Here is a 15,466-nt window from a genome sequence, read left to right as displayed (position 1 = left end):
TGGTGTCTAGGCTGCCTCCGTACAAAAGATGGCCTTGAAGATCTGATGGCATTCTCCATCTGTCACTATCATGATCCGAAACAAGCTGTCATGGACAATTTTTGCCTGACAGCGTCACGGTTCCTGTTCATAGCTGCATCCTGCTCAGGCACCAGCCTATCTCTATAGCTGCTTCCACCCCTGAGGGTTTATTTACGGAAATGACACAGCACCGGCTTCTGAAGGAGGTCCACGCTGTGAGAACAGCTCTGAGAAAGGAGGTACTGAGTTTCAGGACTGCTCTTTGCTCTTCTCTTTTAATTGCTGTCTCTTTCCATAAAATGTTGCAGTTAATAGTTATGGTGATTGGTGTAGCCAATTTGAAAAATAATTACTGCCTGCTTCAAGATTATCTTTCCTCCTAATTAAAATCCCGGACCTCACATATTAAAGGTGCGCTGTTGACACAGCATCCCATGTGCGCCCAGACAACCTCATTTAGATTTACAGAATTAATTAGGCTTTATTTCCATCCCCAGCTGTTCTCTCCTGCACCAGGAATGGGGCCGCTGTCTCAGTTGGCCAGCGGTGGGAGAGATAAGAGGGAGATCTTCCTGCGCAGCTCCCACACTCCCATCACAAACCAGTCATTTAACCGTATTCCCCAGACCTCACCGGAGGATTTCCTAGCTTTGTTGTCCAGGAGACAAATTGCAAGTGCTGTGGCATGGCCTGTGTTATGGTTTGGGCATTATATATTATGTATGTCATCTGTGTGGGTGGGCTGGGATGGCCTGGAGTCCATCACCCCCTCTAAAGCTGCAGCCAGCAGCAAGAATTTATGATGCGGTAGAAGCAAGGTTTGTCATCCCTTTGGTTTTCGCAATACCGTGCCTGCAATAGAGTGAAATACAGATAAGGGTGCCAGGTGTTTAATTTTCATTGTAAGAAACTGAATTGTCATTGCTCCCTACCCCGATATCACTGAGTGAGCGCTCACTAGCTGCGTGTGCTGAGGGGGACGCACCGGGCTGGTTTCGGTAGGGCAGCTTTTGGGTACCGGTTGCGCACACTCGGTCTCGGTGAGGCTGTGTGTGCGTGCTGGGTGGCAGAGGACAGCGTGCTTCTGTAGGGCGCTTTGGTGTTTGGCCCAGGTCATTTTTGTCATCATTAATATGCTTGAAATGTCGGTGGCTCTGTGAATGTCCTGTACCCATGTGCAAGGGACACGTCGTTGTGCTGTCGACGACGTTGTACGATCGTAGAGGTTTTACAGCCTCTCCACAAAACCCACAGGTTAATATTTTGGGCAGGTGAACGGTCACCGGTATCTTTCTGTGCTCCAGCTGGTAAACTGGTAAAAGGAGAGTTTTAAGGCTGAAGCAGCTGCAGGACAAACCCAGACAGTTGTCTTCCCCCAAAGCCAGCCGGTTAATGTGGCTTGACAGTTCTTCCCAGGTAGTTTCCCTCCTACATCAAGATACCCCACCTAATTCACAGTGTTAAATAGTTGTGATAATCTCCCATTTCTCTCTGCGCACCAGGGGTCTAATGTGCTTACCCATAAACTCATCAAGGAGGCTGTTTAATGGCTACCTGTGGGAGAAGATTGCCTTGACACCGCAGCGAGCTTTGCTGTGTCCCTATAGCACAATCCATATGGCTGGGCAAGCTCAGAAAATGCTGGTGCTGTGCCTCGGAGATACTGGCTTTCGCCCAGTTTCTTGCTCCTTTTTTGTGCTGGATGCCAAAATGAGCTAGGCAAGGAGGACCCCCTTCCCAAAACATCATACTTACCCTTTGCTAAAGCTGCAGGCACTGGGACCCCAACAAAACCTGCCGTGCCCTTGCTGCAGATGCCAAGGCGGTCACTCTGCTTCCAGAATTTGATTCACCAGAAAAGTCAATTTTTCTCTTATCTGACTGAGAACAAGCAAGTACTTTTTGTGCCTTGGTTGCTAAATTTTAATGGCTTTCGTGAAAAGCTAATTTGCAGGATTAAGACTCAGCTCTCCCAAGAGTTCCCGCTGTCTGAGCAGCAGGCCCTCAGGAGCCTGGCAGAAAGTGCGAATGAGGAGCAAGACACTTCCCATGGCTCCACGCGTAACAATGGGACTCGGCTCAGGATCCCAAACCTCTGGGTGAGAGCAGAGAAATGCCACGTGCTCTGCTCCGCTTCCTCATGCCTTTTATTGAAAGCGCTGCCAGGCACTCACCTGAATTCGGGCCCTTTAAAAGATCTATTAAAAATAATCCACAGGCTTGAACGGGCTGTGGCACGGTGGGATGCGCTGCCTGCGACAGCCCTGCTTGCTGTGGGGTGACATTGGCATCAGACGTGCTGGGGGAGGAGAGGGTGCAGCCGGGGGGGGCATCTTCTACCTCCCCCAAACCTTTTATCTTTCTGATTTTGCTCCTCTGGTGGTGGTTTTCTGCTGAGCAAACCAGGTAAGCTGCCTGTGCAATAAACACTGGGCACTGGAAAACAGTTCTTACGAGATGTTGATGCTGCAATAACTTTTATCGGCAGCCCAAAAATACAACTGCTGATACCATTTCTGCTCGTGCATCACTACATCTTTCCCTGTTCTTTTTGCCATCCCTCATAAAAAGTAACGCGCTTTTCAGCAGCAAGCACAGCTGACCTCCATATCACATGTTATTTATTGCAATATGCCGTATTGTGTATCTCATGGACTGATGCAGATGTTCTAGTGATGTATTTTGGTCCAAGATCACAGCAGCAATCGCTGGCCATAATGGGAACATAGCAGCGTGTTTTAGCTCTTTCAGTCTGATCACTCTTTATTCCGAAGCAAACGTTTTTACAGCCCTGTTGTGTTTACTGTCAGAGTAAAAATCTTCATTCATCAATGAAAATCATCAGCGTGTGTGTGTGAGTGTGCCTGCTTCGAGGGGTTGCTGGAGTCTACTTGACATGTGGATGGTTTGGTCTGTGATATTGATCTCCTAGGTTGATTGGAAGATAATTGTAGGCTGGAGTACTGAAGGCCACTGTTGCAAGCAATTTGTTTTTCATAAAGGATTGCCGAGGCATGAGATGCTTCAATGCCATAGCAACAAGTGTGATGTAACCGCCAGACAGAGAGCAGGAGGATGCTTATTCATGAAGCAATCCCTAGAGAGGCTTTTTCTTGGCATGGGGAACTCTTCTGCTAGTTAGAAACCTCTCACTTTGAATCACCAATATGTCTCGGTCAGAGGCAGGAGAGAGAAAATGCAAGACACGAGCTTCGTGCGCAGGGGGAATAACTCGCTTTGCTCTCCCTTTGCAGGTACTGGCTAACGAACAAGGTCCACATCAAGCGACCCACCACCGGCCTCCTCATGTACACCTTAGCCACTCGCTTCTGCAACCAGATCTTTCTCTACGGCTTCTGGCCCTTTCCCCTGGACCAGAACCAGAACCCAGTCAAGTACCACTACTATGACAGCCTGAAGTACGGCTACACCTCGCAGGCCAGCCCACACACCATGCCCTTGGAGTTCAGAGCCTTAAAGACGCTGCACCAGCAGGGAGCCTTGAAGCTGACTGTGGGGGAGTGCGATGGGGCCACGTAGGGTGGTCCCCGGCCGCGTTCCTGCACAGCCACGGGAGGAAGGGGAGGGGGCACAAAGGACAAGTGGTGCCTGGTGGGGTTGGTTGTCTTTGTTAACGCGCTGCACAGCGACACAAATATATATACGTGGTACCTATATATATTGACCTGAGTATTATAACTGTTCGGTGTTCACCAAGGAAAGGGGCAGGAGAGATGCAGGAGCATCTGGCGTGACTGGCCCGGGCAAGACCTCTTGCTGGGGGCTTGCTGGGCTTGGAAGGGCATTCACCCTACATCCAAAAGGTGTGAAGGTGGCCTTGGTTTTTGAGGGTATGTTAGGTGATGGGTAACCGTTAAGCCGTTTGTCGTGACTGGTCTGAGGTTGGTAGTTAGTTTGGCCAAGGACGCCGGTGCTGGCACTCTTCAGCGAGGCGCGTTCTTGGCCCCGTGCTCGTGGTGGGGAGGGGAAGGGGCAGGGAGCGGGGTGGGCAGGGAAGGTTTGTTGGCGGCTCTCACAGCCGAGGGAATGCCTGTGGCACCGAGCAGGACCCGTCTCCAGCCCCACAGGGACCGGTGTCTGGCAGGCATGCACAGATCCATCCAAAACGTGGGCCAGCAGGCTGTGCACAGCCTTCGGAGAGGAGAGGGAGAAGCCTCCTGGGCTGCAGCTTGATCTCCAGGCGGTGGTGGGGAGCAGTGCTAAGCTGATCATGGTGATGGAATTTGCTCGGAGATGAGATGTGAGGGCCTCCAGAGAATGGGAGCATCAGTGTTGAGCCAGGCGGATGGTGAGGAGGATGCTGAGCATGTATTTTCTCTCCCTTTTTGAAGGAACAATTTAGAAAGGAGCAAAGATGCTGGAATGTGGCAGGAGGGAGGTTTGCTGCCACAAACCTGCACCACTAGTATGAAGTGTCTTACTGTGCCACAGTCAAAGACACTCAACATCTGTCAGGGCTCATGAAAACCAGAAGTATATCTAGCTCTTAATTCCCAAATGCTACCTGCTAAGCAGCCTGCCTTCTCTCCCCCTCCAAAAATAACCGCTGAAATATTGGTGATAGGCCTGAGACCCAGCCAAGCAGAAAGACTGCAGGACTTCAAGGGACTTTGTCAAGTCTAAATAATTTATTTTCACTTTTCTCTGCAAAGAACCAGCATACAGCGCTGTATTCCTGAAGTCCTGCTCTGTCCTTTCTTTGAAGCTCCAATTAGTTCTTACTCTGAACAGTTAAATAGGATGTCAAACGGATCTTGATGGGATGCTTGCCTAGTGTTGAATGTCAAAGAAATAATCTTCCTTCCCAACCTTTTTTTTTTTTTTTTTTTTTTCCGGAGAGAACCCAAAATATAAAGACGTTTTTATAACCACATTTGCTTTTTTCTGAGTTTTGGGTTTTTTGAAGGAAGCAACCAGATTGCTCTGATTAGCCTGTCTAATTTTCTGTTTCTGCAGACTGCCCTGTCTCCTGATTAGCACTTGGTGCCAGCAGGCAGGTGAGTCAGGGGTTCAGCGAGTGCAGTTTGGGTTTAATTTGTGGGAGAGTAAATAACACGACACAGGCAAGCCTCTGACACGGGCTGCAGTGTTCTCATGGCTGGGTATTATCACCTTTGTGCCTCCTCCTACTGCTTTTTTTTTTTAAGTTAAAAAGTATACAGTTTGGGGCTGAAATACCTGACATGATCTCTAAAAACTCAGTGCTTCAAGTGGTAAAAGGAAGAGCTCACTTTCATGTTTTGGAATGTAGAAGCTACTGTACCTGTAGGAGCCTCCAGCCTGCTAATTAGTGTCAGATGAAGATGCCTAAGATTAAGGTATAAGCAACATTATAGTGGATAAATGTGGGCTAATCTGCCACCAAGGGAATGTTTCTTTCAAACTCCAGAAAATTATTTCTTTTATCTTTTGTTTGGGTTTGTTTTGTTGTTTTTTTTTAAACCTGGCTCTCTTTTTCCTTTTTGTATTATTTTTACTTGAGTTTGGTTGCACGATAAGGCTAAACCTGGCTGGGAACCTCAGCTTAAGCTGTTGGGGTTTCCTGAGACAGAGGAGACAGAGAATAAAACTGTAAAATGGAAGTTGTCTGCAATCCCAAGGAGCTTCCCGTGATTCAGGAGTGGCTGTTAAAGCCAGGTAATTCCCTGGTTTGTCCCCAGCATGGAGGAGGGACAGAGCAGGGACGAAGCCGCAGGGACTGCTAAAGCCACCTGTTGTATTGAGGGGCCTGGGCCACGGTACTGATTGCTGTTAGCAAACCTTCTTTTTAAATAAAAATACAAGAAATGAACATGCAGGGGTTTTATTGTTGTTTTGTATTTATTTTCCTTGACTAGGAGGATGAGAAGAGGAGCAAGACCATAAAATGCCAGGCGATTACATGGGGAGACCCTGGAACCTTCTTTGCTGGTGAAGGCGAGGGGAAGGCTGGGCTGGTTTGCCCACCTGGGGTGGATGTTGGTGCTCAGCCAGGGGGACACCTGAAGCCCCCAGGGTGTCCTCACTGAGATCATTGAGCTAAATGTAACAGCAGCACCCCAGGGGTGTGTTGGGGGGTTAAAATTAGGGTGGGAGAAGGGATTTCTGGAGCTCTTGAAGCAGCTGCTGGGTCAGAGCAGAGGTGAGTTAAAGGCAGATTATTCAGGGGCATGACATTGTTGGTGATGGTTCTGTTCCCAAAACAGGCCCTGCTCACCCCTGGTTTGAAAATACACTAAACCAAGAGCAAGAAGACCCTGCAGGTATGGAAATCCATGGCTGAGCTCCCATTTCACCTCGCTGCCACGGGGGTTGGTCCCTGCTGAGTTTATACGCACAAAGCCACCTAGACATTCCCCCTTGCTTTAGTGGGCTGTGCCAAGTCCTCCAGTCTGGCTCTTCCAGCAGCTCCTCAGGTTGGAAACACGCTTTACTGTCTGTGTTTCCAGCAAACAGCTGGGACCCGGCTCCACCAAGCCCCAGCCCCTGCAGCTCAGCAAGCCGTAATGCCCACAGGCTGTTCGTGAGCAGCGGGACCGGAGTTCCAGGTCCCCCTTGTGCTGGGCACCGGGAGCAGTGATGCTTGCCGTAGGTGGGTGCTATCTGGGCTGTTTTGGGGCAGCCGCCAGCCGCCGAGCAGCTGCAGGGCTGCGGCATGGCAGCTGCAGACGCTATGGGGAGACCCGATGGCCGCACCCGGCTGCTGCTTGATGAATTTCTTCATGCCCAATTAAGGCCCTCCTGTCTTCAAGCGCGAAACAAAAAGGAGTATTGATGCTATTCGGGCAGGGGTGCGGGTGCGTGTTGCACTGTGAATGTACTTAACTGCCCTAAAGGACAGCAGCAGCTCCCTTTGATCTTCGCTCCTCCATCCCACTGCTCCCTCCGGCAGCGAGGCCAGCCCAAACTGGTGATGCTGGTGGCTTGGGGATGGGGGGCTCCCTCCCGTGGGTTAGGCACATTTGTGCTAAAAGGCCTTCAGGTGGTAAAAAGCAATCTAAACCTGTAAAATAGAGGTAAATTTGAGCCTTCACCTGGCTAAGCCCACAGTTTGGGGCTGCGTTTCCCAGCATGGCTTTTTGGGGCAACAGTCTAATGGGTGGTTCTGGCCAAACCCAACGTCCTTTTCCTCACTGTGTGCCTCTGGTGCATTTTCCTCTTACAACAGCTTGGGGATAAGGGTCTTGCCTCGCCTGCTTAGCTGTAACACGGCCAGAAGTACAGCTGCCTGACTTGCTTTTCTTTTTGCCCATGGTTCACTTGGTTACATCCCAGCCTTCAGATCTGCCACATGCTTCTTTGTGTCTCTGGGCTAGCAGCCAGCCATGAAACCTCATGGCACTCTCCGACACTGCCGAGCATTGTGGCAAGCACACGCTCACTCCTGTTTTCCTCTCCCCTTGATTACTCCAGTGATTTCGGTCCCTGATGAACGAAGCTCAAGGAGCCAACCTGTCATTACAGACCCGTCCAGGCTGAACAAGGATCCTTCAGACAAGAAGTTTAATTCAGCTCTCGCTGCACTCATTGCTCTGTGTGTGTGCTGCAGAGTGGTGCAGAGGAGGAGTGGAATAGCACAGTACTTTTGTTCTTCCTATAAAACTATATATATATACATATATATATATATATATATATAGTGATGCGGCTGTTGCTTGCCCACATCTTGCACTGCCCCCCTGGTCAAGCTGCAGTGTCCCCAGGCTCCGTGCTGCTGAGAGCCTTTATCATTTATGCCTGCGCTGCCTTATTTAATGCTAGCTTGGGTGAGTTGCAGGATCTCCTGTGAACTCCCGCACAGGACCCCAGCCGCCTCCCGTGCCCCCAGCCCCTTGCCCAGCAGGGCTGGCAGGGGCACCACTGCCCTCCCAGCTGCTGGAGCAGAGGGATGGAGCGGGGACGGAGCGGGGACGGTCCCCTTCCTCTAAAAGCTTCATCAGCCGGGGCTTGCCGCAGGGTCAGCGACCAATCCTCTGCTTCACTCACAGCCCAGATAATTAGTGAACAAAGTGCAAATAGTAATTGTGAATCAAATTACTGATTTGTTGGTGCCTTTTTCAAGCTGCCTGAAGGGGTTTTTTAGTGCTAAAAAGCAACCAGATCTCTTTTTATTTATTTTTTTGAGACACCAGTCTTGCAAACCAGAAAGAAACAATGTTTCATTTTGAAGGTGTGATGAAAATTGTTTGCATTTTTATATTGCATTTTGGATACTGCTTAGTAAAAAGTCTGAGCACTGTGGACTTCAGTCAGTCTCAAATGACATAAATGGTTTCAGTTGATACCAATATTATTTCATTTTTACTTTTGTGCAAAATAGCCTCACAAAGGTTGTACCATATACAGATCTTGATATATAAATGCCATTTTTTGACCACCACCCTTTTTAAAAATTTAAACGATCCAATTTCATGCTAGAGAGGCTTGAAACTATGGAAATTAAAGCATAACGCTTTGAGAGACCCACATGGGATGGCAGGGAAGTGGTTTGCTCCAGAGTGCCCCTCAACATCAGGAGGTAAAACCAGCTGCGTAACCATGGTCTCCAGTGTAATGCATTGTTAAACCACATATTTTTCAGCTCTTCCAGTGTTTTGATTGCTTTCCTTTTTAGGTTTCTCACATTTATGAATGGTTTATTAACAGCTATTTTCGTCTCTAAATGTTACTCTATTGCCCTTGGCACCACAGTGGAATTTCACTTTGCGGTCCACATTTTGACTCCATCAAACGCTTTCTAGCTTTCCTTTTCTTCACCTCTACTTCATCTTATTTTTTCCCTATGAAAACAACTGAGCACCCATGAGCTGGCAAGTCTCCTCTGTGATTCCGGTACTGTCATGGGATGGCTCACGTCCAAGCTCCACATTGGGTCGTCTCACTGTGGATACTACAGCACTTCCAGCTTAAGCTCCAGGTTGGAGAGGCCACCAGCAGCAGGGAATGGACTACATGTCTTATTTCTCCCCCTCGAGACAGTTCCGCATCATCCATGTACGCAAAGAAATCTGCAAAATCACTGAGAAAGACCTTAGACAGAGGCCTGAATGATAACAAAAAAAGTCATCACCCTCCCAAGAGGATGGACTTCTCTCCCATTTTCAGCAACATTAGGGTATTCAGCAGTAAACTCCTTTTCCAGCTGGGAATAACTCCTGTTCAGCTCCATCAAACCTAGCCTGATGCATGAGCAAAGCCATTGCATGCCAATTACATTCACAATCCAACTGAAGGCACATGCATTTAGCTGCTTAACATCATCTCCAAGCAAAACTACAAGCTCTTCCACAAGAATCACAGTCAGCACCCACCAGTTCTTCCCACCGTGATGTTCTCACACCTTGTGCATGAGCTGAGAATAAACATGAAGCAACAGCATAGATGGAAATGTCTCTCTTTTGGTTAGCGTAGGAATCCTCAGCACTCAGCCAGCAGCAACTATCTCCAGCCTCCTAAAAAAAAGCCCAGGGCAGGAGGAGGGCATTCACCCCAGCCCTGCATACCCCAGGGACAGCCGGGGAGATGCCACTTTCAAAGACATACCACCTTAAAGGACAATCCTTCAAGATTGCAGGGTGCAGGCACTGAACGTGCTGCTCACTTGCTCAAAACAGAACTGAGCTGTACCCGTTGTGTTGCACTGGTGAGAAAAGCACAGAGTTTGGGCAAGGCTTAAGCACCAGGACAAACACTGTCCTTGACCGCTGAAAAGCCCCTGTGGGTCCCCCCTCAAAGTGCCTGGCCAGAACAAACCTGGCGCTGCCGGGGCAGTGCAGCCAGCAATAAAAGTCCCTCTGCTGAAATGGTGGCAAGCCATCTGATACTAATCCTGTGCCTCCGGCAAACAAAACCTCCCAGGCGTTGTGAAATATCCACAGTTATTTACTGGTTTGGTCACCTGGAGAAATTCCTCCAGCCAGGGCCGGTCAAGCACTCCATGTTCTTGCATGACCCAGGCAGCAAAGGTTAAAGGCCATTATAGCAATGTAATGGGTTTTTTAACTAGCACTCTGGAAAGCCTGACGCGCCGCTTTCTAGAAAATGTTTCAATTTAGGCTTCGGTAGGAACCACAGAGCAAGGAAAATATTATGCTTGGACCATCACTCTTGTAGTGTCTTGCCGCACAGGTTCCAGGTGACTTGCTTGTGTCTGGAAATGACTTTGGATTTGAGGTGGCTAGAAAAGAGGAGAAGAGGCATGCTCTGTTCCTGCACTGCATATTAGTGTTCCATATGGGTGCAGAGCCAAAGCATATGGACCTCCATCTGTTAGGCAGGCCTGGCCTGGCCCCGCGGATGGTTTATAATGCGCGTAGATTCATCCAGATTTGGGATTCCTCCAAAGCAAGAGGCAAGCCAATGACTCAAATATTGTGTAAAGCCATTGAAACTAATGGCACTAAACAACAGTCATTTGTCTCCTGTTTGATTTTACTTGCTGTAAAATAATGAATTAGTTACGGGGGTGGGTGCATGTTGTGTTATGGATGGAAGCTTTGAAGGAAACATGGTTAAAAGAAAACAAAACAAAAACCATCCTAGTTATTTCTGTATCAGCTTACCGCAACGCGTTAGTCCCCAGAAAGTAAGCTGTGTCCTTCGACTTCAATAGCATGGCATTTATGCTCCATCCGTGATCAGATTTAAAGAGGTTTGCAAGCATAATTCAGGAAACCTCCAGCGACAAGTTCAAGGAAGCTGGAGAAAGGACTCTTGAAGTTCTTCCATAACTAAGACAACTCTAGGAAAAACTAACTTTGCTCCTACATATTCTATATTAACCACAAGCCCCGGACTTGGATGTCTTTAAAACAAATAATGAGCCCCCAAAACTCCACATCTTAGCATGCAACGCTGTTCCTTGCGTCGAGAAGCCAGTGTGTGGTAGGACACATCCTGACCTGGCTGAAGTCAAGAGGCAGCTTCCAGTGAGCCCAGCAGCACCACGATCTCACCCACTGCTTCAGAAAGTTGCATCACTGTTTCGAAGGATGGATCTTGGCAGCTCGATTTCAGGCACCATGCTGGAAAAATTTCTGCTGAATTTTTCTGCAGAATTGTGTGGGACACATGATTAAAGCCATGGGATGACCGCCAAGGAGATGGACTATTGTATCAGCCCCTGGGAGAGTTCATAGCAGAAAAAAACCTCTCTCCACTAAAAGAATTAATTACCACGCATGTTAGCTCTGTGGTTTGGGGAAATTACTGTGGCCTGATTTCCTTCAGCGCTTTTATTCCTGGCTGGAGACCAGGGGAGTTGTTGAGGTTGCTGACTTAAGACACCGTAACAAATGCCTAGAAATGACTGGGCAGGCATTATGATTTGTAACCTGCATGTCTCACCTGCCTCGAGTACGGGCTTCACGGCGTCTTTTCTCAGGATATTATGGAATGGGCAGATTCACAAGCACACCGACCTGCTCCTGGGCTTTCCAGGACAGACCAGGAGGGCACAGATTTCTTGGCTGAAAACCGTCTCAGAAGCCAGGCAGCTCTGAGCATCCTGTGGGTTATTTTTGGAAGAAGTCATTCTGGTAATTGCATATGTTAAATGAAACGCAATTAGGGATGGAGAGAAGGTGTTGCATGTGTGTTGGAATAGGAGGCGGCTAGTAGCCGAAGGATCTGTTGAAGACATGGACCCCTGAGCATGCTGCAGGGCAAAGGGGGCAGAGAGGAGGTGCTGCAGGGGTGCGCGGTTATTTGTGAGTGTTTAATGTGAAATGGGGTATGGAAACGCTTGCATCTGTGGTGTGTCTTTTATGGTCTTCCCAAGTTTTTAATTAAAAGTGCAATAAAAGCATGGCTATAGAAAACCAGGATGTTTTTAAAATCATCTGCTATAAATTGGTGGGTTTTTTTTTTTTTGGGGGGGAAGAAAATCAAAGCACAATTGTTTGTATAAAAGCGTTCAGGACACTGTGTTCACATGGAGAAATAAATCCTTTGGGAAAGGTTTTCCTGTTAGGAAGCATGTGCTGCACAAGATAAAATGCAGGGGGGCTTCTGCGCCCCCACAGGGATCTGCCGGGTGGCTGTTTTGCCGTCAGATACATCTGGCCGCCAGAATGCAGTGCATGCCAGAGGATGGGGAGCGGGACCACGCACCAGGAGGTGGGATGTGGAGAACATTGGGATTTGGGCTGGGATGATCTTTAGATGGCTCAGAGGGGTTTCAGCTGTAATTTCCGAGATGATACAGCATGATGTATTTTGTTCTTCGTGACAGATGCATTAAGATAATTTTGCGCAGCACCTGTTGCCTCTGACAGAGGCCATGGCAGGGAAATGCTGGCACACAGTCGGGGGCAGTTAATGAGGTCCGGAGAGGTGGCTGCAGGGTGTGCAGGCATCATCTCTGGCTGGTTTGAAGGGGTTATATGAGTTTGGGGGAGTTCATGGCCTTGCAAGGGATCAGAGGTTTGCTGCTTACTGCTGTGGGTACTCAGTCTGTCTGGAGATAAGTGCAGTGGGCATCTCTGTGAGCTGGACCATCCCCGGAGGCATTTAAAAAGCACATTGATGTGACGCTTAGCAACACGGTACGGTGATGGACTTGGCAGTCCTGGGTTAACCATTGGACTCGATGATCTCAAAGGTCTTTTCCAACCTAAACAATTCTATGATGTCATGATTCTAAGATTCATGCCTGTGCGTATTCACATTTCTCAGCAGAGAAGGGAACCCTGGGCCAACCACCCCAGCGCTCCCTGGCTTTCTCCATCACTCCCATGACCTTGGTGCCTTTAGATCTTAGTTTGCACTGTGCCTGCTACTTAGCTTTCTGCAAGAAAAGAACTGCCTATGCCTCAAAATGGTCCTTGCTGCTCCTGCAGAAGCATCCTGGGTGGGTTTTCTTTCTGCCTTCCAGCAGAATTCCATGAAAGCCCACAACAGCCATGGCTCCAAGCAGGCCCCGAGGACTAAGGTTCCCTGAGCTTATAGTTTAAACGGAGATTAGCTTCTAAAATTTAACAAGGATCTCTGTGAAAACAGAGTCCCAAGGATAAAACAACAACTGAAAAAAAAGAAGCCCATTGAATACCCATCCAATTAGGGCTTCCAACTGATCCTCATTAAACATCCACTCCTGACAGTGCAGTTTAGATTAGAGTGGTGAAAAATCCCCTTGAAAAGGCAGATTGACATTTTGCAGAGGAGTGTTTTCATAGTAATACTACTGGCTTTAAACCCCCAGCTTCTACCCTAACATGGAAAAAAAACCCAGAAAACAGCTGGGATTGGCATAGGGGTGAGGAACAGCCATGCTGGCTGACAGGGAAACTCCCGGTGAGCCAACTCCTTGCTGCAGTGGATGCACGCAGCCCCCGGGCTTGGCTCTCCACACGTACGGTCCTCGAAAGGGAGCATTTAATAAGATACAGAAACTGGATTTTTTTGGCTGAGCTGAATATGAAATCGCCATGGCAACCTTTCTTCTGAGGTGATCCGAGTCAGGTAGCAACAGCAGAGATGAGTTAAAGGTCATCCCTGCAGAGGAAGATGGGCACTGGTGGAGCACTTTAACAAGTCCCAGGGGAGGTGGCATTTACAAACCACCTGAAGGGCTCAGCCAGATCCGTGAAGGGAAAGAAATCCGATAGCAGCAGTGATTTGGGATGCTCCTGACTGAGAAGCCAGCAGCATCTACCAGCTAGTCAGCAGTGCCCAGGCATCACCTCCATGAGGGCACAAGGAGCCATGAGGCGTTGGTCCAGCCCCAGGTCTCCAGGACCTGGAGAAGGGCTGGCTGGGAGGTGGGAAAACCTTCACAAGCAAATGCTCCTGCTCTGGAGCAAAAGCAATAGCTACGTGCAAGAAATGAGACCTCACACTCCTGTAGGGAGATACAGGGAGAAAATAATTTCAAAAATCATCTAAGACTAATTGCAAACTGATTTTCACTGGGACTTACACTTCCAAATGCCTGAGGTTCTTTGAGAAACATCCACTCCCGCTTCGGATGAAGGGCTCAACACGATTTATGACAATGAGCCAATGCTATTATCCTCACTCCACAGATAAGGAAAACAGAGGCACGGAGGGTTTTACCGTCATCTCCATAGCTAAAGCCAGGCACTTAAAAATACAGCTTGGTGCTCAGCGAAGGCAGGTGCCCTGTATTTCTACAAACCATTTAGCCAAGCGCTCACACATGGCAATCTGGGCATTGCAGGGTCGGGGTGGCTCAGCCCGAGTGACCCACCGCAGAACAGGCGGCAAGCTAGCGGCAGGGCCAGAGCCAAAATCCCGGGTTTCTTGGCTCCTGGACCTCCTTTTATCACACCAGCATAGCATTTTCAGGTGGCAGCCACCGGGCAAAGGCGTGCAGCAGAGACAGCCCAGCCTGTGCCAGACCTGGGTGTGCAGCAGATTTGGGGACACTCACCCCCTCCCCAGCTGGGTCATGGCAGCCCTGAGTAGGGATGAGAGAGCAGGGCAAACACCCATGAAAGGCTTCTGCCATTTGGGGATGCTTCCCTCTCCTGGGAAGGGATAAAAAGTTCTGGAGCTGATAATTCTAGAGTTTGATCTTCCTCCCAAACCACAACACTTTTTTGCAATAATACCTATGGGAATCCTTCTGTATGCCATCTATTTTTGATTTTCTTAGGTTTCTCTGGTTTTCAGGGTCTTTTTTCAGTCTTTTTCCCTGCAGCCATGAGGGCTAGAAACTTGCAGGTTTTGTTGTGTTAATAAAAGCTGAGCATCTCAAATAGTCTCAAGTTCAAGAGCTGTGACTTCAAAGACCCCATATATCACGTGATCTGCGAAAAAAGTTGTACAAGCTCACAGCACTCCTCTTCCCCACCCCTGCAAAGCTCAGCTGTTACCCAGAGCTCACATCACACTCTCAGCCATCATTTACTTTCACCTCCTCCATGGGTGCAGCTCCTGGGTGAGGACCTTCACTGCTAGATATCAGGTAGGAAAAATCTCCTCGGGGTAGGCCAAATGACTGGAAGAGAAACCTTCTGTAAGTTCAGAAGATCCTTAAGATCTTGGCCTCGCTGCTGTGGAGCGGAGACCTTGAGAGCCAGAGCTCCCCCAGCAATTTTAAGCAAACTCCAAATGGAAACTCCTACCACCTCACCTCTAAGCCCCTTTGCTTGTTGCACACATTTCAAGTCCTGCTTGCACACATTACACCGGTGGATTTGTCCAACCCAATGTGTATTTACTTGCAGCAGAAATGTCTCTTTAGCTCTCTTTTGGAGGGAAGAGATCAAGAAAAGGTGGATCTGAAATGAAGCCCAAAGAAAGGGCACTGGGGAGACCATGGTCTGCAAAACACATGGAGGCTGCAACCTTCCAGACCCCGGGAGTTCGCTGGTTCTTGCTGAGATTTCTGCTTCTCTAACCAAAGCCACGTGCTCGCCACTGGCCCCAGACCTCCCTGCTGCAAACCCATCTGAACACAGCATTATACAACTGCTTTGTG

At 48.7% G+C, this 15,466-nt stretch overlaps 1 protein-coding gene across 2 annotated transcripts in view; it reads left to right on the top strand.

Moving 5' to 3' along the window:
* ST8SIA2 (ST8 alpha-N-acetyl-neuraminide alpha-2,8-sialyltransferase 2) overlaps positions 1–5,837 on the top strand; it is a 33,082-nt gene extending 27,245 nt beyond the window's left edge. For both annotated transcript variants that reach the window (XM_055717249.1, XM_055717248.1), the window contains exon 6: positions 3,276–5,837. In XM_055717249.1, the coding sequence (XP_055573224.1) occupies positions 3,276–3,561 (286 nt within the window). In that variant the 3' untranslated portion in view covers positions 3,562–5,837. The remainder of the gene's footprint in view (positions 1–3,275) is intronic.
* Positions 5,838–15,466: the final 9,629 nt, after the last annotated feature.

Source organism: Falco cherrug, chromosome 7 (assembly GCF_023634085.1).
Source record: "Falco cherrug isolate bFalChe1 chromosome 7, bFalChe1.pri, whole genome shotgun sequence".
Lineage (NCBI taxonomy): Eukaryota > Metazoa > Chordata > Aves > Falconiformes > Falconidae > Falco > Falco cherrug.
Note: the sequence above shows the minus strand (reverse complement) of the source record. Positions and strands in the feature narration are given on the sequence as shown.